Raw genomic sequence first — 26,859 nt, forward strand, 5'->3', positions numbered from 1 at the left:
TTTTTTAATACTGACTAAACTAGTATTTGACTGGTTTTTCTCCCTTGATATATTTTGCAGGCGGTCCCTTGACTGTCTCCTAACAGCTGCTTTTTTTCTCCTTGCAGTGGGGTATCGTTGACTCCAATTCTACTCGAGTAAGCTCTGTTAAGTCCTTTTTGAAATAAAACACACTTGCGCAACACACGTTCCATCAAGTCATTGATTTGGCTGCTGGCTCTGGGACTCCCTGTTGCAGACAGCCAAATCTCTCACATTCATTAGCATTAATAACTCGTATCTTTGAGCTGCAGCCCCATGCACTGTAACGCTAGAAAGGTGTTTAATTGGATGTTACCGTGTCCATTTTCTAACGTTTCAAGGTGTTAAATAAATTCACAGAAGTGCCGGCGCTGTGGTAGAGGAATCGGCAGATCAGAGCTGGGACCGGGGGAGCAGCAGAGACGCTTTCTGGCAGCGATGTTTGAAAGCAAGAAACTGGCACTGCCACATCTTCACTGCAAGTTCTGGTAGCACTTGGAAGGAAAAGAGTAACGTGAAAACCAAAATAGGAAAACTCTAAACTTAACCTTTCGGGGCCTCCTTCCCCAAGACCCGCCAGCGCCAGGCAGTTCGAAACCCAGACCAACACACCCAAGGAGACATAAGGATCAGGATACGGATTCCAACCGTATAGTTTTGATCAATTACCTCACCGAGCATTTTGTAGATGATAAAGAAGTGGAGTTCAAAGATCAAACACACCGAAATGGTTAAGATATTATTCCTATGCTTGGAAGCAGCAGCGTGACATCGGTATCTTTCAACAGAAACACGAATACACCTTGAGGCCACAGTATTAAAATCCCAGTGGTGCACGGGATTCCACATCGGCAGAGGAAAATGCCTCCAAGATGCTCTTATTTGGCAGGAGCAGAATAACTTTGAGGAAATAAGTTTCACACATGACTGTTCTGGGGAATTACAGAACTACGGTTGCCACAAAATTCATTATTAACATGCAAATTTGTTTATACAACAAGTAAAGTTTTTCTCTTTTACACAGAAAAGCTTCACCCACGCCCGGCAGAAACTCTTCTGTTCCGTATTTCTGGACAACTTCTGTGGTTCCAGAATCTTTTTGATGATAAAAAAGAATTAATTCACCAACTCTATGAGGTTGTTGACCAGGAATCTGTGATCATGAGCAGAGTTCCCAGTGCTGACTCTAAGAGGCAACAATAGAAGAGAACACAACTTGAAGTACAATCGAACTTGAGTATTGCTCAAGTGTAAAAAGAAAGAGAAGGAAACTGTGATCAGGGCGTTCAAGTGAAATCTCACCCCGTGTCAGGTTGCGATGTGGGCAACGGGGGCAGCAGCTCAGATCCGCGACTGGAGCCGCACCATTTGTGCCGTTTTTAAACCCACTAACCTGTTCTCTAAGAATCTCAAGTATTCATCAGAGGAAGGTCCGGTGAATGATGTCGGAATGAAGTCTAAAACAATAAAGGCAAACTTCTCTGAAAAGTCTTCTTGTATATACAGGTAAAAAGATCACACTGAGCTGTCAGCCCGGGTAAACAAATTTCGATCGGAATAATTCCCATTTTTAATTTTTAATTTTTTTTCTGGTTTCTGGCTTGCGTAAACACACAGGAGTATTTACCTTTCAAATTCCTTACGAAAACTTAGCTGTCCCCAGGTCGCCCAAGACAGCGTGAGGTCCTTGCCGAGGGCGATTCCAGCAGCGCGTGGTGCCCCCAGCGCCCGCGGGGCCACAGGGAGCGCGCGGTTCTGTCGCCTTCCCAGCAGACTCAGCTCACCCAAGGAGTCACCGCAAAACCGCCTCCTGCCTTCGAAGCAGCGTCTCGTATCTGTCCAGGCACAACACCCGCATCAGTCATCGCGTTTATTAAGTTTGTAGTTCCCCTCTTTTCCTGTTTTGAGATCCTGAAGATCCGAAGATGTTTGAACGTGACACAAACTTGGCATCTAAACTTTTTTTTAGAGACAAAAATGACTCTGGAACACACTTTAACTACTTCAGGTGTCTGACTCGGTTGCAATATTTAACCTTTTGACCCTGACTTTCATTTTTAAAAGCTAGAGGGAAGATTCACGCTCCATATTCCTCTCGAGGAGCTCAGAGTTTCGAGAAAGGTAACGACAGGAAAAGATTCGCAATACATTACACTTCTCCTGCTTGGTGTACGACTTTGAATCTAATTTTGATTGTCAGGGTGCCCAAATAACTTCTGTGAGTGTAGTATAAAGAGCTGGTTATAACAAAGTTCTCCAGATATTTTTTTTTAGATAACCTTCTTCATTCCTGCACCCAGCCAATGTTCATGATCTGGTTTAAACATAATTTCCCAAAGTTTTCTCCATTTCCTTCCCATTGCTGCTTTTCAGCTCACAGTGTAAAACCCAAACCACCCCAAAGAAACCCAGTGAGAATCAATTAGCAGCTGCGATTGGTGCTCGTTCATTAGCATCCTCATGGAAATCGGGACATGCCACATGCCACCGTTCTTTCAAGTCCAAATAAAGCACAGAGAATATGATAAAATAAGATGTAATACTTTACTTTTCTGTATCTATACTGGTTCATCAGTCCGATAAATCATCTACAAATGCATAAAACTTAAGCGACATCATCCAATGGTCCCAAATTACAAGTAAATCACATTAAAGATTTACTGTACAGTAAACAAATGGGTGAAAAACTGTAATTTATTGAAACTCATAACTCAAAAAAATATAAGATGCTGTAGTGTACAATATGTTACACGAAGCACCCTGGGGTGCACATTCAAGTCAAGTAATAACTCCGTCGCCCCCCGAACCCTGGTGCCCCAGTACTTGTTCCATATACAATCATGCACATTTACCCTTCGATAGAAAGCCCCCCGCGTTCTGATGTGTTAAACAGCACCAAAATCCATCGAAAAAAATGGGGAGCTAAATTAACTCGGCCAATATTTTGACAGATATTATACATTCATTGAATTAAACAGTCTACGCTAAACCTAAACAGTGTGCACTGTAACGATTACGGTTCTAATTTGGAGTTCTCCCCATGTAGCAGTAGTGGAGTCGATCCGCTCTACGCAAAACTACTTACGTGCTCCCTACACAAAGCTCATCGGCCTTTTTTGTGGGAAATAAGTCAATGAGGGGCGTAGAAAACTTGGATCTTTCAAGAACAACTACCGGTCGTAAGTAATGGAGCTGTTTTAAGGCAAGGTCTCCGCAGTCCGTCAGCGCCTTGTCCAAGATCGCCCTCAGATTTTCTAGAGAAGGTGCAGACGACGATTCTGACAACAAGGGCTGGATTTCTGTCAGCTGCCCGTGATTATTTTGGGTTAAAATTACATTTTTGTCATCTACGAAGTTGTTTACTGGTGCATCCCCTTGATCGTCTCCCTCTTTTTGCAAGGTCTTATCTACTGGAGCATCCCATTCTACCACCTCACATTCTACCATCTCATCAAAATCATCGTCGTCGTCATCATCTTTCCCCTCACTTTCCTGAATGAATTTTAAAAATGAAGACTCAAATCCCATGGGTTTATATGTCTTTAAATCAAACGGTTTGGACACCGGAGGCTTCTGAAATTTATCTTTTGTAGCACAAAGTACATTTCTCTTTGCGTTTTGATTAACGGCGCTGTGCTGACATCCTTCTGGGTCTTTCTCTCTTGGCAACTCTAATTGTAAACTGGAGAAATAAGAGCTATTCTCTCTTTCACTATTTTCAGAAAAATCTTCTGTTTTACATGTAATCGTCTCCCTGACCTTATGCTCTTCAAAACTGGTGTTCTGTGAACTGTGGTTATATTTTAAAGTGCCTGAATATGTTAAGTCGCTCGCGTCAAGACTCCCACCACTCGATGGACATAGTTTTTGGTCTTCGTTGCTTCCGTCTTGAGGATCACAGTCAGTATTTGGAACAGGAGGTTTTTCACCTTCCTGCACGCACTCAGGATTACCCGATTTATCCTCTTGATCTTTTTTATCCGAGTCTAACGCCATTTCGGAGCCAGACTGTTTCTCATTCATCACGCCACACTGAACACAAACAACGAGTTTCTGCATCCGCTGCTCTATGTACATGTTGGTCATCTGGTGTGTGCGCTTGTAGTGCCTCATGATGCTGCTCTCCAGTTTGACGACGGACAAACACCCCTGCACCATGCAGGGGTACTGGGTCTGGTTCGACTTCTCTTTGCACATCTGGAGCGCTTCCTCTTTCGTTTTGAAGTTAATCAAATGCTTTTCTCTACTCCTGCTAGTTCTTTTAGATTTTAACTGCTTCCCGTTCTGCTTGCTCACGTCAAGACTGTCTTTCAAGTAACGTTGTTCGTTTTTATCTTTCTCTTGATCGTCTTCCTCCTCTCTCTCATTTCTAAAGAGACTATTGTAATATTCACTGTGTCGGAAATACACGTGTTGAGAGTAATGGCTGTAATTGGTGAAAATCCGATTACAGCCATTAAGGTCACAATGGATTTCAAAATCTTTGTTTAGTTTTTCTTCATTGGCGTGTTCTTCTATTAGGTGCCGTTTCAGCTTATTAAAGGTATAAAACACAGCGGGGCAGTGGGCTTGGTTACAAGCAAATCTTGCAGATTCAGTGTCAGAAAGCAGCTTTTGATCCTCTACATGTTCGTTGTGAAAGTCACTACAATGCTTAGCGAGAGCTTTAGAACATAAAAAGCGCTTACCGCACTCTTTGAATTTGCATGCAAATATCTTTTTACATCTGACGAGTTCCCTTTTTGTTCGCGCTTTGTCCTTTTCTAAGCAGAGCTGCTCCTTGTTGTACTGGTGAACGGTTCGATAGTGGCGAATCAAACCCTTCTGGTTGGTAAACGCCGAGTTGCAGCTTTTGTGTATACAATGAAATGGTTTGTGGTACTTATGCAATATATAACATAAGTTTCCTTTAGCAACTGTTCTTTTGCTTCCTCTTCCCTGTCTCGCCTCCAGTTCCTCCCTGTGACTGTCCAGAGAACCCACGTTGGATGTTTTTCTCATTACGTTATTGTCCGTCTCTTCGCTGGACTCCAAATCCGTCTCGGAACTACAGTCTTTCTTTTTCGGGCGACACAGCTGCTCAGAGTGGTTTGAACGGTCGATGAATTCAACATTCACTGCACAGACGGGTGTTGGAACGGTGCTATTTTTGTGCACATCGTCTGTACACAAGCCAACGTGATCAAATTTTTCATTTGGACAAACCTTGTGAACTGCCCTCTCGCAGCCAATCTGATGTTTGTTTCTATAGTGAATTCTAAGGTGTGTTTTCCTTGTAAACGATCTTTGGCAAATGTGACACTTGAATGGCGAGTATCGATGCTGGAACATATTCAACTGCAGAACCATTTCCTTTGAGTAGTTATGCTTCCTAACGTAATGCATCAAGAGAGCTTCTCTGGTCACGAACTCGCACGTGCACCCTTGGCACTCACAGAAGAACGGTTTGGCTGCCAGCTGAGTAAGGTACTGGCTGGGTAAATTATCTTGTTGCTCTTGAAGCTGAAATTTTGAGGTAGTTTCATCTGACTCAGGGCACTTGGCGTCCCTGGATGAACAGGACTGTAAGGAGCGCAGAAAAGGCTTGTGTCTCGAAGAATTCTGAACACTGGAATTTTTTAAGCTTAGATGTTTCAAGCCTAACATCAGTTCCAACATGTTGTCATCGATATTTGATTCTTTGGAACTATCGTAAAAAGATGTCTCTGGGGAAGAAGGATAAGTTTCTTCCTTCAGGCCGTTGCTTCCTTTAGTATCTATCGTACAGCACAAGCTTTCTGGAGAGTCAGCGTTTGTATCTGAATTATGACCCAACTCTGTACTAACGTCCGTAGGGGATTTACTGTCCTGAGCGTCACTCAGCAGATCGAGAAAGTCTTTCGTTTTCACCTCCGTATTTTTTTTACCTTTGAAGTTATACGGATGGGCCCTGCGAAGGTGTTTTTGCACACTCCTGGAGTTTTTGTGCGTGGAACAGCAGCCTCCAAAACCACAGGCGAGTGTTTTTTCATCCAAGCAAACCGCTCCATCAGAACATGGTTGCTTCACATCTGCTGGATGGACGACTCCTTCCTGAGACATGAGGAAACCCGGAACCGATGGATTTCGAGCCATCGTTTCAATCCGCAGAGGCAACACCTGCCCTCGGTTCACTGCAGCGTCCCCACAATGGAGGCTGCAATTACTTTCGCTGTCCAGATCTTCGCTGTCAGAGAGCACTTCTTCCTTAATCTGCGGAATTTCCTGAGAGCCCGAGGGATCCAAGTTATTCAGACCGGAATTTTCAGATTGAGACTCTGGAAGACAACTGCATTTGTCTTTTGAAACCGACTCTTCAAGCGTCACTGTCGGTTTGACCTCCCCATTTGACACTGTGATATTATGCACCGCGAGGTGATTCCGAAACTCAGTTTTTGAATAATAAAACTTTTTGCAGCCGAAGAAGTTGCAGGTGTATGACGCATCTCTGAAGTGCTGCGCCTCGTGGTGGTAGAGCTGCCCTAAGTCGCTGAAAACAATATTACAGCCATTCAGCTCGCATTTATAACGAAGGTCATCATGCGTCTGTTTGTGATTGAGGAGCTCATTAACTGACCCGAACCTGGCGTAACAATCCATGGACACGCACATGTAGGGCTGGGGCCCGCAGTGCACGCGCTCGTGCTCCCGCAGGTGGAAGGACGTCATGAAGTGCCGGCGGCAGAACGCGCACTTCTCCCTCCGGTTCTTCATGTCCAGGTAGTGCTTGGCGTTCTCGTCGTTGTTTTGATGTTCGGCTTTCAGGTGGACGCTTAAGTATTTAAACTGTTTAAAGACCCTCGAACAATCCGTCCCGGGACAGGGGTAGATGTCTCTGTCTTGCAGGTGGCAGTTCTCCAGTTGGCTGAAAGTGACATATTCATGTGCATCATTTTCAAATGTTTCAGGCAGCTGTGGCTGATGTGGCTTTCCCTGAAACGCCGGGGGAGGGCTGCTGTTTGTTTTTTGTGGCGATCTCTCTTTTTTCAGTATGATTTTCTTTTTGTGTCTGTGCGTTCTACTAGGCGGCATTTTAACGTGTTCCATGACGTGCGGTACAAAAAATTCCTTTCTCTTGAACTTTTTTGTGCACACTGGACATGTATAAACACCGTCCTCCATGTGCATCTTGGAGTGATGCAGAATTCGAGCCTCTATACACTCCCTTTTGCAGAGCACGCAAAAAAATTTGTATTGAAGCCACCTCTGGTATCTTTCTGAAGAACCAATTGGTTTTTTCACTCTTGCTTTTTCTTTTGGGTGGTTCATTGCATCTTTTCCCTCGTAATATTTTTGTTCTTTTGTCTCATCGTAGTCACTAAAGAACGTTTCTAACATGTCGGTTTCATTGATGGACATATTACAACTTGCATCGTCCTCAGAATCAGAAGCTGCCTTCCCCAACAGTTTAAGGCAATGTCGCTTCAGAGTCTTCCAGTCCCAAAATTCAGGATCGAACGGCCAATACGCTTTTAAAGCCAACAGCAGCTCACAACGGAGGGAATTTGGAACCAGCGCGTTTTCTTCATCAAATTTTTGATCTGGCTGCATGTAGAGCTCTTCCAACACATTAAATCCACTCAAAGTTGGCTCAAGTAAAAATTCCGTGAGCTGACAAGCTCTTCGCACTTCAAGGTCTTCTGGTAAAAGGCAGGCGATGGTTTTACACACCGACGTCTTCATTTCATCGCTTCCATTGGATCGGATCTGAAGGGCTCTCACGCACAACAAAACAGACACCGCAAGTCCTGCTTCTTCTGCCTGTTTAAGAAAAAACCAGCCACAAAATAATGTTACTTTTCTTTGATAAGTAGATTCTCTCTAGAACTGTTCTATTAAAAAAAAACTGTGCAATGACAGTGTCCAATAGACTACAGTCCATCCAGAACATATCAAGCTTTTGAGTGTGAAGCATCTGAGTCACTGAGCATAGGAAGACACCTATAAATATTCTTCACATGCTGATTTTAAAAAAAATAATATATTCCAAATTCTACATGGACAAAATTTAAGTTTCCTTGAACCTGAATGCATGATGTAATTATTTAGTCATTATTAGTAAAGACATGTAACAGTTAAGGTATTTATGAATAATGTAGAGAGATGACCGGTCTATAGTTAACTATGTATTTATTTTATATAGGAAGTGCACATTCGTGTACATTTTAAATTAGAAATAGGTCAGGTTTAGAGAAATCGGGAGCAAACATTTCTCTGTGCTATCAGAGAAATTTAATTGAAAAAAGGAACCTCATCTGTTTTATCCATAATCCATATGACGCCCTAACTCTGAATTAACTCAAGTCCGTATAAGAAAGCAAAAAGACGAGCACATTGGGGAGGGTACCATTAATTGAAACATCCATAAAACTGAAGTTCATGTGGCAAATTCTACTCTTTGTGTGCAAAACGATGCTACTTTTCAGAAAGAAATACCTGAAATCTTTGGGAAACGGTGAGATTCCGAAGGGAAAATCCTGTATCTAATTTAAGGTCCGTGATGTGTGTAATACTGTTACTAAGACAGTTCAAATCCTGTTAATTCCGCCATTTAAGTGTAAAGTCTTTGCATTACTCCTCAAACTGAGATTATGAGTTTATAAAAATTGCTGTTAAGCATCTTTTGAACCTTTCCGCAAGTTTCTGAAGATAGGCATCAGAACAGAAGGTAGAAGTCCAGATGTGATTGTATCAAACATTTTGAGGAAAAGGTATTTTCGCCAAGTTTCCGTCTCTTTGAGATTCTGCAGAAAATTGTTGCTGTGCCTCACATTTCTAAGCAGGGATCAGGTCAAAACACAGCTACGCTTTGTTCGCATAATTCTGTATTTTCAGAGTAACAAACTATTTCACATTGATTGAAGATTTTTATTAGTAAGTTATTAGGCACTTAACCACAAAGTATGAATACTGGAAGAAGCTGTATTTTGTATCGGGTCAGCAGAATTATTCAAAAAAACAATAAATTAATGCAAACAGTTATGGCTGTAAATGCAGCTTACTTACTTCAGACTGGATAACTCTTATCAAGAAAAATAAATGCTGTAGTGTCTTGGCAATGATGCCAAACTGACGACACCTCTCCAAAAAGGAATCTAGAGAAGGATCGATTCTTCTCTGCAGTTTGCTCCAGAAAAGTGTCAGTTCCCTGCAAAGAGTTGAAAGCAGAATGTGAGAACAGTGGAGATTTGTCCAGAGTCCAGACGCTTTTTGAAAGGTAATTAACAGCCATTTGTAGTCAGGAAGAGACACCTGAGAACTAGACAGGCCTACAAGAAACTAAGATACAAACAGTATAATTCAAGGTGTTTTATTTTTAAATCCTAAAATAGAACTAAAGCGGGAAAAAGAGGCAGAAACCCAGAATATCAGCAACAACTTCTATTGTTGTGGCAGTGTGAGGAGCAGAAAACGCCTTGACTGTGCAAGCACAGCTCAGCAACAACGCAAGTATCCGTGTGTTATCACCGTTATTTTCATCCTAAATCCAAACCACAGCACTGTACCAGCTACTAGGAAGAAAATTAACTCTACCCCAGCCAGAACTACCCTTCCTGTCTTTTGATATATACACACAGCTGTTGTTCTCTTAGTGTACGGGCCATCCCTTTAAAGTGTCCATTGAGTCCATGACTTTGGGCTCCATCTGTCATGACAGTTCTTCAGAGAACAGTGTGTGGTGCTGGATGCTGAGCTCAGCTCTGGTTTCATCACTGCACTTTGCTCAAAGTTCATTCTTCATTAATCTGGGTGGTTCTTATTGGAATACCATTGATATGTCCTTCTACAGGACATGAAAGTTTTGAGCACCAGCACCAGCTCAGTGAGTAGATCCCCTAATGTCAACTAACTAGGTGGCACATTCATGGCTAACCTGTGCAACGGTGTTCACGAGCCCATCTATACGTTACATCTCTTCCTTGATGGCCTGAGGTGTCACGGGCCCACTGAGCTATGAAGAATTCACCCATATGTTTCCCAATTAGATCCACCTTTAATCTGAGCAGCCTGATCCACCTGCTGGTTGTTCTGATGTTCTTCAGTGGCCCAGCTCTTTGGAACGTGAACATCTCCGTGGCACTTTTACACCCACAATACCACAGGACCCACCAGCGAACAGGGCACATTGCTTCTCATTTTCCTCTGCTAATATTCCAAAATCTTGGCCTTCTGGCCAGTCCACGATCTCTCCCATGATTTCTGGACAACTGGGGTTTACTATTCAAGCTCATTGCAACTCACTGCATGTGGCCTCTTTCAGGTCACTCGACATCGAGGCCTCACGATCAGACTGTAATTTGGAATAAGCATCTTCCAAAAACCCGGCTGTCCCTGCTATGTCACCTCCCAACGTCTTTTGCACCCCTGGCCCACTCGCCGGTGAGGCAGCGGGAGACACAGAAAAGGCCTTGACACTGTGACTAAAACATCAGTGTGTTACCAACATTATTCTCATCCTACATCCAAACCACAGGACCGTACCAGCCACGAGGAAGAAAATTAACTCTATCCCAGCCAAAACCAGGAAATTATTTTGGTGATCACTGCAGTTTGTAGAGAGCAGAGGCCTCTTCATTTTTGCGAGACATAATATCCACTGCCTCTGTAATATGTAATCCCATGCCTCGTCAGTTAATCTGGCTGATCTGACAAAAGTAATCCTCCAAATTAAAAATTTTATGTCATATCAGCCACTTGAATTCATCTACCTTGTGGCTAAATAATCGCTAGATCTGCATCTGTCACGGGGAAAGCAGGTGGAGGTCAATCAAGAAGGCCTCCTGGACAACAGCAAATCATTGAGTTCACCCTGAAAGAATGTTGGCTGTTGTTGGTCTATTTGTTTACTTCTTTTTTTTCCTCATTAAAAAGAGATCATGGGATGGACTTCAGCCTCGTATCTCTTTGGACATGGCTCTAATCTCATCTCTAATGACACATTTTGGCAGTGAAAGCCAGTCAGCCTCTAGGATTTCCAAGTGTGGTGGACTCTTCCCCCAAGAAATTTTATAGTCATGATTTTGCCAAGGTCTAGAACCACAGTTCTCAGAGTTATGGAAATCACAAAAACATAAACATTACTCTTGTTTGACTAACTGCTCTACTACTACAGCAAGATGAGTCCTTATTTCTTTTGTCACAAGTTGTCTAGAAAGTACTCCAGTCTGATGTACTTCTCAACTTTTTCTACATATGTTTGTGCTGTATCAGCTCAATTCTCTTGCATTGAAGCCAGCGAGGAATATTTAGGAATAACAGTCAAACTCATTACTTACCAAGAGCAATACACATTTGCTGTTTGAAGCTGATGAGTAAGGTATGTTGTACAAAGAATAAACGCAGTGTTTTCTTGTCCCTCAGATTCCAAGTTGCATATGATGTCCAGCACTTCTTTGCAGTCTACCTTTGCAATCTTAAAGAGAGAAAATTAAAAGAAAAGGCACTTTATTATCAGCATGTTTAGTGTATCAAAGGAAATGGTCTCAAACACATGAACAAACTACTGTTTTATTTGAACACCCAGAGTTCATACCCCACCTTTCAGCTACAGAACAGCATGAGGAGCTGACATATGTTAGTTCAGATCCCTTCTCAGTGTTAGTTTTCTTTGGGACTATCTTCCATTTTGATCAGCTTAGCAAAATACATACAGGCAACAGTTTATCTACAACTTCACGGGAGGTTCCACTTAAATATGAGAAGAAACTTGTTCCCGGTGAGGGTGGCAGAGCCTGGCCCAGGCTGCCCAGGGAGGTTGTGGCGTCTCCTTCTCTGCAGACATTCCAACCCGCCTGGACACCTTCCTGTGTAACCTCATCTGGGTGTTCCTGCTCCGGCGGGGGGATTGGACTGGATGAGCTTCCGAGGCCCCTTCCAACCCCTGACATTCTGGGATTCTCTGCACTTGCAGGCAGCCCTATTTTCCTTTTGAAAATCAAAACCCAGGTCCGAAAAGGTCAAGAGATGTGAAAAATCCGGTCTCTTGTCCTTTTTGTCCACAAGCGCCAATTCTTAACAATCACACTCCAAAGTGTGACGTTAAAAATTGAAATAAGTGTTTAGGAGAGAAAAATCCCATCGAAGTTCTGGAACGCTTAGTTAAAGGTGGTACCTATCCCTGGATCAAAATAGGGCATCAGCTTGGTTATAAGCCAAGTATTTTTAGACCAAACAGTAATTATGAAGTTTGTCTTTGATAATTTTCACAATTATACACTGCTGTCTCCTTAATACTGTGGCAAACATTCTTAAATAATGCAAAATGCAGCGGGTTGATACAAGCCTGATCTTCCAGGTCCTGTTTTTTAGAAAACCAAAAATTGTCAGTGCATCAACAGCTGAATGAAAGTTCAGAGACTACAGGATGAACAGTACTAAGACACTTCAAATTAGAATAACAAACCCACGTTCGTTAACAAGAAGGATGCCAATTTATTCCTCATTCTATGTATCAAACAAACATGTAAGACTTGGCTTTGTCTTCTGGGTCATTTTCGTTGGAAGGAAAAGTTTTAATATTGCAAAAATATCTCATTTCTTATGTTATCATAAAAACCTTCTCCCGGTTTTTTCATAGGACATCTTGTTAATATTTCTTACCTAGGGAGACTTCTCCTTCTTTCAGGAGCTGGAGATACACCATGAACCCACTAAAAGCCATTTAGTAAATTCCCCCTAGCTGAACCGGAACAACGTACTCTCGAGTCTGTAAATGCAACAGCATATTACCTTATTTACATTAAATAATGCCGCTACAGCTGCAAGAATGTGGGAGCTGCTGCCTCAAAATTTAATAAAAGAACATCTTTGATATCAACAATATTGCATAAAGCACAGAGAGTTTGCAGAGAAAGGAAGACTTAGGTTAAGTTCTTGTAATCTTCCAACCTAGCTGGAAATTACATGGGAAAGAGAACACTTGCCTTGCAGAGAAAGCCAGCTTAAATCACAAAACATTTGGGGCTTCACGCTTTTTGCAATAGTAGAGAGTGTTCTCGACTACTCTGTAGGAGAACCTCTTTAATTAGCGCTTTAATTGGTTCAATGAAAATGGCGAGTTCAAGCCAAACGTTGGAATCGGTAACCCAGACAGCAATTCTGAGTTCTGTTCCTTTCTCTATTTCTCACAGAGCAGCACGAGATTCCTATGAACAAATAACTAAATAATCATATTTGTTACACGTGTGCCTTTGCTATCTTAACTCATATTCACCCTTTTGGCAAAAATTAATTTATAGCTGAGCCCTGTTCCTACTCTGAACTACAAAATGTCACTTAACCCTATCTTATTTTAATACAGTGAATTCTCTCATCCCCACCAATGGGTTTTTGTTTGTTGCCACTTCTCGTTCTCCAACAGCTGCTGTTCTTGGAGCTCTTCATCTTTTATCTCTTTTCCCCACTTGTCATTAGACCTGATTAACTTTTTACCTAAGACAATACGGAATATGAGGATATAACACAATACTCGACTTTCGAAAACAAAGGTGTTTCAGAAGTCTCCGATTTCAGCAATCTGTAAAGAGTGTCAACTCCACAACGTCTGTGGGCCAAGCATGCAAATTACATATTACATATATTACATGACATGCAAATTCTCATATTGCCAATTATTTACATCAACTTTCTGGCACTGTAACACCACAGCCTTTAAACTTTTCACAGTGTTGGCTACAGGTCTGGTTAAGTCAATAAAACATATTGTTTTAAGATACTGCTTTGATGCTTAGTGGCTTCATTTTCCTGTGAAAGGTTTAATTAAGCAATTACCATCATTTGGTTCAATTCATCAATCTGTGTTCTAGTTTATGCATACTTATCGACACCAGCGGTTAATACAAATGTTCTTTCCAGTCTGCAACAGATCATTTCTCTTTCGGAATTCTGCTGCAACAGTTTCATTCTTCAGCTCTTAATGTTGCAGAAATAAATCCTAAAATTTAATAAACAGACAATACAAAGCGACTATGGATTTCTAACCTCCTTAATGGAGTCTTCGTTCGGCAGCATCGAACACACACAGGTGATGTAGGCTTGTCGGAAAGACGAAGCGTTGGCGATTTCGGGTGAATCGGCGCACAATTTGGACAAGGACGTGGCTTGTGGGATGCAGTTTGACTTCATCAGGTGTTTGATTCGCATCTGCAGAAAGGAAGGCCCTTCTCGTGTAATCAATTTATTGGCTAGGAAAAGAAAAAAGCCTTTGAGAATACACCAATTTACAGCTGACGCTTAAGTGAAATTGTCTCATTGCGTTCATGCTTTATTTTATTACAAACTTAAGTATGGTCGGCCTTCTTAGGAAACTCGGGATGTGATAAAAAGCAACGGCAATAAATGGAATAAGGAAATATGGACGCTGATCAGACCATATAGTATTTTGAACAAGATACCAGTAGTTCAGTTGAGATTTGAAATAGTCAACTTTCAACTGTAGCATCATATTCCAAAGAACCAAACACATTTCAAAGCATTACATATTTTTCAACTGAAGTTGTTAAAGCCCCACATAATGCCAAACTAGACAAAATGAAGGTGAGGCTAAAAATGTTATTTTTGTGGTACTTTGGAAGGATTGTGACATGACAGGCTCATGGCCTGGACGGTGTATCTGCGATGGGTAAAGAACTGGCTGGAGGGCCGGGCCCAAAGAGCCGTGGTGAACGGAGCCAAATCCAGTTGGTGGCCGGTCACGAGTGGTGTCCCCAGGGCTCAGTACTGGGGCCAGTTCTGTTTAATCTCTTGATCGATGATCTGGACGAGGGGATCGAGTGCACCCTCAGTGGGTTTGTAGACACCGCCAGGTTGGGTGGGAGTGTTGATCTGCTGGAGGTCAGGATGGCCAGACAGAGGGATCTGGACCGGCTGGATCGATGGGCTGAGCCCAGTTGTCTGAGGTTCACCAAGGGCAAGCGCCGGGTCCTGCACTTGGGTCACAACAACCCCATGAACGCTGCAGGCTGGGGAAGAGCGGCTGGAAAAGGAAAAGGAGCTGGGGGTGCTGGTGCCAGCGGCTGAACACGAGCCAGCGTGTGCCCAGGTGGCCAAGAGGCCACAGCATCCTGGCTGGTACCAGCACCGGTGTGGCCAGCGGGACCAGGGCAGTGACCGTCCCTGTGCTGGGCTCTGGGGAGGCCAAACCGCAAATCCTGGTGGCAGTTTTGGGCCCCTCATGACACGAAAGCCCTTGAGGTGCTGGAGCGAGTTGAGAGAAGGGAACGGAGCTGGCGAGGGGCTGGAGCACAAGTGTGATGGGAGCGGCTGAGGGAGCTGGGGGTTCAGCTGGAGAACAGGAGCTGAGGGGAGACCTTCTGATCTCTGACCTGCCTGAAAGGAGCTTGGAGCCAGGGGGGGTCGGGCTCTGCTCCCCAGGAACAAGTGCCAGGACCAAAGGAAACGGCCTCAAGTTGCGCCAGGGGAGGCTGAGGTTGGATTTAGGAACAATTTCTTCCCCAAAGGGCTGTGGGGCATTGGAACAGGCTGCCCAGGGCAGTGCTGGAGTCACCATCCCTGGAGGGGCTGGACAGACGGACATGAGGGACGGGGGTTAGTGCCAGATTTAGGTTAACGGTTGGACTCAATGATCTTAAGTGTCTCTTCCAACCAAAATGATTCTATTATTTACTTGATCTGATCCTGAAGGTAAAAACGGTTTAAGTTAATCCAGCAGACATCTAGAGATAGTCAGATATTACAGAAGCATCTGACTTCCTGGCACAGAGAAAAGAAGGGACTGAACAAAGAAATTGAAGAGAAACCCAACCAAGGAGATTTGACTGATCATAACGCATGGTACGATGCAACTTCAGAGATCAGTTGGTACTTCAGAAATAACATCTGTAGTCACCGAATTACACTTGTCTGGTGATGCCAAGAAGATAAACCAGTTACATTAGCAGCACGATTTAGAAGCCTGAAGATTTTCCATGCCATAATTTGTGGTACAGAGAGCAGGATTTCTTTAAGCTTTCATTTTGCTTTGCACCAGAGTGTAGGGTACACAAATCTGGCACTTTCCTCTTGCCTTCTGAGAAAAGTCTCAACTTTACATACGCCTGCAATCTACTTCTCTCTTTCTGTAACATTTTAGAGTTTTACGACTCAGTGGCTCATGATATGCATTATTTTGATTTATTTAGGTTATTGAATAGCTGGCAACAATACAGGAGATTGAATCCTATGCCCTACATCAGGCGTGTCAAACTAATTTTCACCAGGGGCCACATCAGCCTCACGGTTGCCTTCAAAGGGCCAAATGTAATTTTAGGGTTCGGGCCGTGGGCCTTGTGTTTGCCACCCGTGCCCAGTGTTGTCTTTCCCAGCATTACGTTCTCTCCTACGATTCCCTGCAAACCTTCAATACCTGTTCAACATGCTCTCGGTCTCCCAAGAGGCTCAAAGCAACAAAACCAACCAAATAAAAACCCCCTCCATCCTCTGTAATGTAAGGACACAGAATTATTTAACTACTGAAGCATTACTTCATCTGACAGCCTGAAAGCAAGCAAAAAAAAAAAAAACAAACCAAGGTTTCCAAGACTGCCACAAAAGCAAGATGCTCGGTAAAAGGCAACATTTCCGGCAGATATTTGGCTTCTTCGAGCTGCCCTTTATTTAAACTGTCTAACTCTCTACATTACGATTTAACTTGAGAAATCTTCCTTTGACAGACTAGTCCAATAAGGGGTTCCGGAGTCAGGTTCCAGACTGTTTAAGAATCCCCTCACACGCACCTTTGATGCCTCTGAAAGGTGGGGACACACACAATGCCTGCCCTGTGAAGCACTCAGGAAAACATTTAAAAGGACAGAGTTACGAAGAACAAACCACCTCAGGGAACAAAATTTCTGGATTTTTTATGATGGAGAAAGAAGAAATTAATTTTTAAAAAAGGAGTTTCAAATATTCAAACTGATGGATAGCATAGCCCAAGCAGAGATGCATCAGCAAAGACACATTATTCAGGGTGCCAGTGAGACAGTTTCATCAGAAATATAATTTAGCAACATAAAAATACTACTGCACAATGCAATTTAAAATACAACTCTCTTCTGACTTCGAATCGCCGCTTCCCCACCAAAACTGCACCGAGTAATTTCTTAATAACCACATATAATCTCTAAAATCACCTTCTTACCTTCCTCAGTTTCTACTGGTTGCTGGGATAGAATTTTAAGAAGAACTGGATTTTTCCATATGCCTTCCCTTGTGATGTCCACCAGTATTTGGAGGTTGTTGTTGCCAAATTCTAGTAAAGCATCATGTGAATCCTACAAAATGCAAAAAACCAAACACACACGAGTCATTAAAAGTCTTTGCTAAAGATTAAAACAATGTCATTTTACATTATGTTCTAATATTTGACCTTGTTCTAATAATTTCACACCATTCTTCCGAATGTTTTGACACGTTTGAATTGGGAATTTAACAGTACAACGTCCTTTCACTTCTCTAATCCTACAGCAAAACTTCACAACATTTAAGTACTAAGTTCACAGAAATGGCGTAACTCAAAAAGCCTCTTCGCAGTTGTAACTCTTCTGCAATTTTTATGTTTCTCCATGTACACGTGTACATATAAGTGAAATTACAGAAATTACTGTATAAAACACAAAGGATGATTTTGTATCAAAGCATTTAGTGCCATTTAAGAAATCAGAATGAAGACTGAATAGTTTTCAAAGCAAATAACAAAAAGCCGAGAGCGTAAAATTTTACATTTGGCATTAACGTGAGTGAGATGAGCCGGTAAATTTACTTCTCTGAGAATCGCAGGACCACAAAAAGATGCGTATACTCCTACAAAGCTCTTTATTTCAACTACCTCCCTGCCTGCTCATCTAGCAAACAATGAGCTGTGAAATTGGAGAGGATGAGCAAGAACTGAAGGACATGAGTATCCGCCTGGTTTTCTCCACTTTGCAAGACTGAAAGCAAAAGGAAAGCCAAGGAAAGTGTGAGAACAGCTCAACAGGATGGGGCATCATGGAATAGAAGACCCTGCAGAACCACAGGCCCGTCAGCGTAACTTGTTCCCAGAAAGACAAATGCTCCTGGAAACCACATCCAGGCACCCGAAGAACAAAAATGTGATTCGGAACAGTCAGGATTTGCCAAGTACGAGTCACATTTTATCAGCCTGACTACCTTCTGTGAGGAGATGACAGGCTACAGATGACATTGGAGTGGGCAGACTTCGCAAGGTTTCACAGTCTCCCGTAGTATCTTGAAAACCAAATTGTTAAAGTATGGAAAAGTGGACAATAATGCAGGTGAAAAAGAATCATCTCAGCTGCCAGGCTCAAAAGTCTTGTGACCCTTTGTACAAAACCCAGCTGTTAGCTGTCTCCTAGTAGCATTTCTCAGGGGTCAACACTTTTAACATCTTCATTAATTGTCTGAATAACTGGACAAAGCCCATTCTCTGCCAATCCACAGCTTATACAGAACTTGGAGGGCACGGCTGACGTTAAGAAAGACATTCAAGAGGCTGCAAAACAGCGCTGAACTTGCTGAAATTCAACATGTGCAAACACAAAGTGTTGCACATGGCACAACCCCAAGTACCAGCAGAGGCTGGTAACGTGTCGCTACCTTCCAGTTTGGTCTGTAATTTAAGTGCAGGTCAGCAGGGAGCCCTTACTGCAAACTATGCTGAACAGCTTCAATCAGAGCATCACTGGGAGGCTGGTGAAGTGGTACCACCCTCTATGTGGTACTTTGGAGGCTCCGCTGGAGTCCAACGCTCAGCGTGCGGATTTGCCACAGTGGAGCAAGTCCAGCAAAGGCCACCAGAGAACCTGTAAAACCTTAGGACGAGAGGGTGAAGAGGGAAATTTCAGAACTGCCTTCATCTTTGTCTGGTTGGAGCTGGACTCTTCTTCCTGTGCAGATAGCGAGTCAATAGACAACTCCCATAAAAGTGAAATTCTGTAAAACATGTTTGTGGGAAGTGTATCGATGTTTGAAACACCCTCACTTTTAAAGGACTACCTGAAGTTTGTGCAACCTCCATTCTTTCAATTATTGTAGTTATTAAAAAACATCTGAACAGCAACGCAGCTGTTGGCCCCAAGTTGGATCAGGAAAACAAATTCAGCACAAAGAACCTCAGGAGAGGAATGGGGGGGGTTTGTTTTTAAAAAATAAAGCATCATCACACCCAGCTCAATGGCACATCAGCAGAATAATGCAGGTGAATGACAGACCTAATGCCTAAGACTTATGGGTTGGAAAATTAAACCAGGTTTAATAAAACAATAACAATGAAAAAGAGGATAATAATTTTAATCACAGAATCATGATGCTATGATTAAAATGACTATACTCTTTTTACAGGGTTTGGAGGGGATCGTTTGAATAAAAGCACATAACTCAGACACTCCCCACTCTTACTGTTGAGAAAAAGTTTAACAAACATAAGAAAAACAATCACCTCTTAAATTAACAGTCCTTTAATATACTGAAATGTACTGCAGGACATTTGGAATACCAAATACGAAACTCACCTACGTATTAGTAACTACCTAGTGACAATACACTCTATTCTAAATGCTCAGCTGACCCTGTCATTATTGGACCTACTGAAGAATATAAGAATGATAATAATAATAATAATGGAGTCTCCTTCTCTGGAGATTCGCAAAACCTGCCTGGACGCAATCTCAGTGTTCCCACTTTAGAAGAGGGGTTGGACTGGATGATCTCCAGAGGTCCCTTCCAACCGCAGCCGTTCTGTGAAATATTGACAAAAATCTACTACAAATACTTTGAAGAAATCTAATGCAAAATTCAAGTATACAGGGCAACGTAAACAGGTCCTGAAGACACAAGGTGTTTCACTGTAGATGACATCAGGGAAAGGATAATATAGTCAGAGCCTACAGGCAAAGTTAAGGAGAAAATACTCATTGGAACAGTTTACTGAAGACGCCAGGATTTTTCAGTCCATTTAAAGCCGTCAGCGGCTACTATAGCGTCACAAAAGTTTTCCGTTTGCAGCTTTAGAACAGCCCCTACACCTTGCTGCTTTGAAATCCAAGCCCTTACCTTTTTCAGTGCTGGGATGAAAATTTATTTGAAGTTTCATTACCTCTCACTACCTGTGCAGATTGTTATAGAGCAGGAAGATGTGAAAGTAACACCCCTGTCCCACATCTGCTGCAACTGCCAGTTACACCTGCAATTCTATGAGAGATGTGGGCTGGTGTCACTCTTCTACCCCTGAAATTTAACAGTTTCCAACATATTCAGTCTGAATAAAGCCACCTCTTGTCCTGATAGGACAAGAGGTGATGGTTTAAAACTAAAAGAGGGAGATTCAGGCTGGATATAATGAAATTGTTGGCCCTGAGGGTGGTGAGAGCCTGGCCCAGGTTGGCCAGAGAGGTGGTGGCTGAACCATCCCTGGAGACATCCCAGGCCAGGCTGGACGGGGCTCTGGGTAAAGATGTCCCTGTTTTACAGGGAGTCCCATGGAAAAGACGAGGGGCAACCAGGACAAGTTCCTCCTGGGGGGATTCCAACCAGACACAAGAGGCAAATTTTTCACAATGAGAACAATTGGAAAAATCTCCACAGGGGAGCGGTGGATTCCCCAACGTTGGACACTTTGAAGGCTCAGCTGGGCCAGCTTGTCTAGCCCAGGCTTGTGCCAAGAAAGGCTGGACCAGGTGATCCTTGAGGTCCTTCCAATCCTTTTCTTTTTTTTTAAAAAAAAAGTAAATTGGAAAATAAATTCGGAACACTTACCTGTATGGACTGATGGAATCCCAACCACGCCTCATGTGGCAATTCACTTTCAGGAACTGAAAGCAGCAGCTCGAAACAGCTCCTGGAAAAGTAAGAGGTAAATAAGCAAGTTATCTGAACACATTCTGCTGTTAGGTTAAATAACATCTGTGGCATGTATTACTTTGTATTCAGAGAAGAAATGACAGTAACATTGAGCCATGTTTGATAGCATGGGAGGGGAGCATTCAAATACCTACGGTGCAAACTCAAGAGCTCAACAAACAAAAAAACCCCCACCTGCATTGTTATACACAAAGATGTTCAAATTAAAGTCAGAGTTAAACAGATCAGAGTGTAAAATTCCCAGTTCGTTAATTCTGGGAGCTGCTGCATTTGTGTAGCTCAGTTATCTACACAACACTGGTGTGAAACATCCCCTTATTTCCTCTGCACAGAACAACGTGACCTCATCAAACTAAATGTGTTAACTATGACACTCTGCCTAGAGATCCACAAGATTTACACACAGCAAAATGTTCTCATTAATTCTGACAATATAAGGAAACAAAACTGGTCTAAGACTCCACACATAAATGCTATGAGCTACATCTTCATTGTTACATAGTTCCAAATTGTGCTATTTTTTCTTCTAAACTTCCACACCCAAATATTAAATAGAAGAATGACAAGACAACATATTCGGCATTCCCATAGAAAGAAGAAATGAGCTTGGGGAAAACAAACAGATGACCATAAAGCAAATGTGAGTTTCAAATCTGCTTGGTACCCAATTCCTTAATTCTTCAATTACTTCCCTTTCCCCCTTCCTCCCGGCTTTTGATAAATACCTTCACCACTGTCATGCAGTAATTAATCACATCATCAGGCATTAGAATCTCAATCATTACTATGCCCATGAAAATGTGGGCAACAGGATCACCAGATATTCCAACTGTCAGAGATCTCAACGTCATAAAATAATCAGGACTGACTTTTCCCTTGTGCTCGAGTTCGGCAATACAAGTTAATTCATCAGTTGTCCAGACCCAGGTGGTTGTAAAAAACAACTTCACAAAGTCTCACAGCAGCTGAACTCTATTTTAACATAAGAAAAACAAAACAAAACCCCCACCAAAACCAGAAAAACAACCACAAAAGAACCACCAACCAACGAAAACCCACCAAACAACCCCAACCAACTAGATGTGTGTCCAATTTTCATGCATGACTCTCTCCATCAAATAAAACATTTGCAAACTTCACAGTCAATGCACTTTCGAAAAATCTTTTGATGCACACCTCGTTTTCAGATTTAAGCTCAACCAATCCTACCTACTTCACAATTTTTGCAAATAAACTGTAACAGGTGCTGGAACGCTTCCATTATTTAAAAAAACCCATTCATCTCAAATACTCAGCTTCAAAATATCTTCCATGAGAAGGTCTCCTCAGTTTGAATTTCTTACTTTGGAAGGAAAAGCTTGAGGCAAAAATCAACATTATTCTGTAATCACTTGATACCTCATTTGCTGTTAAGACAGAAATTTTAAAAATTGAACTTTAAAAACTTTCAGAATTCTGTTCATCTTTGGGTTGTATTCCAAAACTTTTCTTATTTTAAGCTTCTTAGAGTTAACAAGACGACTAATTACACACACTGGGTACAACAAGCAGGTGAGGCACAGCTCTAAATTTTTGAGGTAGACCAGTTTTATCGGTCGAATCCAGTTTTGCTGCTTAGAACAGATGACACTAAGATCTCGTTTCTCTTTTTATGGTTCGTCCTCCACCACAAAGTTTTTTGAATATCCAAATTACCTCCTCACACTGAAACGTGGAAGAAACCATATTAGCAGAAGCTGTTGACTTCTATTGCAATTTAGTACATGGCAAAAAAAAAAAGCATTTGAGCAAGGAGCTCATTGCAAAATCCATCTGGAAAAGAACACTTGACTTCAGACCACAAAGCAAAACTAATAACAAAGAAACAACTGTAAAAAATATTAATGTACCAACTGAAAACTTACAGCACGAGTCTGCCGAGTACCAGAAGAACATCTTCACATTCTGTGGTCAAGTAAGGTCGCGCGTTCGCAAAGCTTTGGATGGAGATTCGATAGACTTCCAAAAAAGGTAAAATATGTTCCGAGGCGCCCCGGCTGCCCGCGTACTGGAGCAGGGTCTGGAAGAAAAGGAGATATCATTAATATTTCTTTTTGTCTAAAAAAACCAAATATCATACACAGCCAAAGGATTCTGGAAGTGATAAGTTTTTACTCTGGCGGCTATTTAAAAATGGTTAGTTCTCCCGTTTATTCAAAATATTTTCACTTATGAACCATAAAACTAAACAGTTCAAGTCCCTCTCTAACAGATTAATGAAAGATTTTATAATATAACTGAAATTAGATATGGCATTAGAAGCATTAAGATATCAAGATGTAATCCCTAGAAATACTCAATGACTATCACAAATCATCTGTTTAGTCAACCCAGTGACTACATTAATGGAAGATCAAACACACAAATATTTTCTAAAAATACACCCATTAAAACCAATCTAGTTAAAGAGCCAGAATGAGCACTCGATTATTTTGATGGACCCTTAGATCATAAACTATCTGGTATGAAGTGCAAGTTTTAGTCGTCTACTACAGACTCTTCCTGGCAGTCTCTATACAAGATAAAATCAGAACATTTTAAACTTGTCAGAAATAGATCACTGTGTACATCACTGATGTGCACACAGGACGGCAAATCCATCGCTGCCCCCAAATATTTCAGCTGCAGCTCCTTCCCAAGATCATATTTAGGCCAAGGAAAATTCAGCTTCTCTCTACGCATGTTCTGTTGTAGCTTAATAAGCTTATGACAAGACATCAGTGGTAATTGTTAATACAAAATTAAGTTGAATTCCTTAAGTTTCACTTAAGGGCAGACCTTAAATTTCATTGCTCAAGCTCTGTGCAACACACACAAACACCTCCAGGCAGGAGGAGAAACCAAGACGTAAAATTAGTTCCTGGCCGCATAATAACATCACAAATTCACACTCCATTGAAGTTGCTGCGTAACAGACCATCAGGTTCATGTTTCCAGTTGCACGTTCTCCATCAGTTTCATGTTTCCATGACAATCAGAAATGTCCCAAAGAGATGGCAACTCAAGACAGACCATTTTGTTTTCATCACAGTGTTCTAAAATGAAACCACCATTCAATAACAGCACAAAGACCTAAACAGGTCTATGTTTTTCGTGAGACAGGTTTGAGTTTGGTTTTGGTTTTTTTAGGTAACAACTGTTTTTCCATCAAACTCCATGATGAAGCTTTATCTGTACCAAACAAACCTGGGTGACTGGACCTCTCTATATATATTGATCACCTTGACAACCTCTACCAAGTGTCAGCCAAATATTTATTTCAATGACCTGATGCAATGGACGCCACTGGGAATAATTTTAGTAAAACCTGAAACGTGAAACGTGGAGAGAGCCACACACATGGCAGCGAGGTCACGGATCTCAACAGCCTAGAGCAGCATCTGCAGTTTGAACAGAGTTTTGCAACCTAACAAATGAACTCCTTGTCTTGTTTCAGTAGGTGAAAAGCTAAACATCCTCCCAGAATCATATGGCAAAGTGCACGACCTGTGGATGGAACATGGGAGAATGTGAAGGCCAATATCACTTGTAAGGAACCAACAGGGTTTTGTGTCATTTGGCAGCTGATTTTGCCATTCAGAGACAGCGGCTGGATGTGCTGAGCTGTGGCTAAACCAGCTTGTAAACCAGATTTTTTTATTTTTACTTTTATCTTAGAAACCACAATCTCTTGAAATTCAACAGGGACAGCTATGCAACCCCGTAACCTAACAATTATTCAAACTTACAGCTCATGATAAATGATGTTGTGGGTGGCGCAAAAAAACCAAACAATCAACCACTGAGAGAGCTTATTTAAGGATAAGTTATTTCCATCGCTGTGACTTGATTTGAGTTCTTCTGGACATTAGTGGCTCAATTCAGAACCTGCTGCTCCTTAGTGTCATCAAGCAAGTGTTCAGACGAGACCAGCAGAGCACAGAAGCTCATTCCATGACTTATTGTGTGGCAGATAGCACCCAAGGCAGAACACGCCGTTTGGATCCCAGGCAAAGGACAGAAAAAGCTGCACTGAGCAAACCTGCCCGCTCCACAGAACCCCCAGGGCGGGAGCTCATGGGGAGCGGCTCCTCAGGAGAGATGCTCTTGGTCTTGTCGCTCTTCCTTCTGCCTCTGCAGTCACTACAGAGTTTGGAGTTGAACTGATGTTTTGGGGTGTCTCTGAGATGATGTGTGCTTTTTCCTTTTTTTTTTTTTTTGTGAGCAGAGCCAAAAAATAGCTCTCAAATGGGGATTCATGACATGTCTCAATGAAGGAGGTCAGTATGTGCTCGTTTTACATAAGAGAAATGGGTGAAGTGCCTTGTCCTGCATCACCAGCAAGTTGATGACAAAGTTCAGGAAAATGTTTCGATGCACCGAGTTGGAGCTGCTCAGGTCAATCACCACCATGCACTGTTCCTAAATAACTCAACTGTGGCTTTCCTACACAACCCTATCACACGGTACCACCCCTTGGTGCCTTCACCACAGATGCTGAGTTGGGTGGTCACGGTAAACACCTGGAGCACAGAGCTCTGAGAGTGATGGGGTTGGGGCTGTTCAGTAACAGAACTTTATCTCTAGGCATGGGGATGCTCAATGCTGCCGATCCCAGAATGTCAGGGGTTGGAAGGGACCTCGAAAGCTCACCCAGCCCAATCCCCCTGCTGGAGCAGGAACACCCAGATGAGGTTACACAGAAGGTGTCCAGGCGGGTTGGAATGTCTGCAGAGAAGGAGACGCCACAACCTCCCTGGGCAGCCTGGGCCAGGCTCTGCCACCCTCACCGGGAATAAGTTTCTTCTCATCTTTAAGTGGAGCCTCCTGTGTTCCAGTTTGCACCCATTGCCCCTTGTCCTGTCACTGGTTGTCACCCAGAAGAGCCTGGCTCCATCCTCCTGACACTGCTCCTTTCCATATCGATCCCCGTGAATGAGTCACCCCTCAGTCTCCTCTTCCCCAGCTCCAGAGCCCCAGCTCCTCAGCCTTTCCTCACACGGGAGATGCTCCACTCCCTTCAGCATCTTCGTGGCTGCGCTGGACTCTCTCCAGCAGTTCCCTGTCCTGCTGGAGCTGAGGGGCCCCAAACCGGACACAATATTCCAGATGCGGTCTCACCAGGGCAGAGCAGAGGGGCAGGAGAACGTCTCTCGTCCCGCTGTGCCCTCGGCACACGGTGCAGCCACCTTCCTGCAGCGCGTGTCCCCTCTCCCGGGGAGGGATTCCCAAAATGGTTGTGACCGTCCCCGCGATTCAGCCATTACCACCCCCACGGCCACCCTCGTCCCCAGCCGAGCCAGCCGCCCAGGAGTAGCCGCCCAGGAGCAGCCCCCCAGGGCAGGAGGCCCGGCCCCGGCAGCGAGCGGAGCCCCCGAGCCCGCAGCGCTGAGGGAGCGGCCGGCGGGCCCGGCCCTGCGGCCTGCGGCCCGCGCCGCGGCCCAGCCCCCTTCACCCGGCCCTTTACCTGGCAGAATCCCCGGCAGTAAGCCCGGGACGAAGCCTCCGACACCTCCTGGTCCCGCAGCTCCGCCTGCAGCTGCCACAGGCGGGCCCGCAGCGCCGCCACCAGCCGCGGCATCTCGGGCCGCGGAGCAGCCGCCTCGGCCTCGGCGTCCGCCATCTGCGCCCGGCCCCGCTGCGCGTAGGCAGCGCTCACGTGACCCGCGCGCACGTGACGCCGGCGCCATCCGGGGCAGCGCGGGTTGGGTGGAGTGGCGTCACGTGACGCGGGCGGGAAGCTCCCCCCCCCGCCCCAAGGCGCCTGCGCGGGCGGGAGAGGCGAAACGAAAAATTGCTTGGGTTTTAGTCTTTTGAAAGTCCTTAGTCTTTTAGTCTTTTTTAATTTGAATTTGAGAACCTAGGTCAGGGGGGCCCTTGGCTTCTTCATGGGGATCAGGTTGGGGGTTTCTGCCCTCCCGTGGGATGGGAATCTTTTCATACTGA

General features: G+C 43.4%; 1 protein-coding gene across 3 annotated transcripts; it reads right to left on the reverse strand.

Moving 5' to 3' along the window:
- Positions 1 to 1,354: 1,354 nt before the first annotated feature.
- RLF (RLF zinc finger) lies at positions 1,355 to 26,575 on the reverse strand. 3 transcript variants are annotated; one of them, XR_010607484.1, is made up of 10 exons: positions 26,381 to 26,537; positions 22,800 to 22,954; positions 20,791 to 20,872; positions 17,177 to 17,309; positions 14,020 to 14,222; positions 11,316 to 11,452; positions 9,046 to 9,187; positions 3,107 to 7,800; positions 1,649 to 1,856; positions 1,355 to 1,478 (listed from the first exon to the last, which is right to left on the reverse strand). XR_010607484.1 is itself a non-coding variant. In XM_065650706.1 (9 exons), the coding sequence occupies exons 1-9, from the start codon at positions 26,534 to 26,536 to the stop codon at positions 1,814 to 1,816; spliced, it is 5,745 nt and encodes a 1,914-aa protein (XP_065506778.1). In that variant the 5' UTR covers position 26,537; the 3' UTR covers positions 1,637 to 1,813. The 3 variants fall into 3 exon arrangements, 2 of the variants coding, with proteins under 2 accessions (XP_065506778.1, XP_065506779.1); XM_065650706.1 differs by lacking the exon at positions 1,355 to 1,478 and having other exon boundaries at positions 1,637 to 1,856; XM_065650707.1 differs by lacking the exons at positions 1,355 to 1,478; positions 1,649 to 1,856 and having other exon boundaries at positions 2,638 to 7,800; positions 26,381 to 26,575.
- Between the last annotated feature and the right edge of the window lie 284 nt (positions 26,576 to 26,859).

Source organism: Caloenas nicobarica, chromosome 23 (assembly GCF_036013445.1).
Source record: "Caloenas nicobarica isolate bCalNic1 chromosome 23, bCalNic1.hap1, whole genome shotgun sequence".
NCBI classification, from domain to species: domain Eukaryota; kingdom Metazoa; phylum Chordata; class Aves; order Columbiformes; family Columbidae; genus Caloenas; species Caloenas nicobarica.

Bases quoted from the DNA above. Each gene is read 5' to 3' on its own strand.
- RLF (XM_065650706.1), bottom strand. From the start codon at position 26,536: ATGGCGGACGCCGAGGCCGAGGCGGCTGCTCCGCGGCCCGAGATGCCG. The intron at 9,188-11,315 runs GTAAGTAATGAG...AACTCTTTGCAG, and splicing joins GCAAATGTGTATTGCTCTTG to GGAACTGACACTTTTCTGGA. The intron at 1,857-3,106 runs GTAAGTAGTTTT...GTGCCTGGACAG, and splicing joins GAGCTTTGTGTAGGGAGCAC to ATACGAGACGCTGCTTCGAA.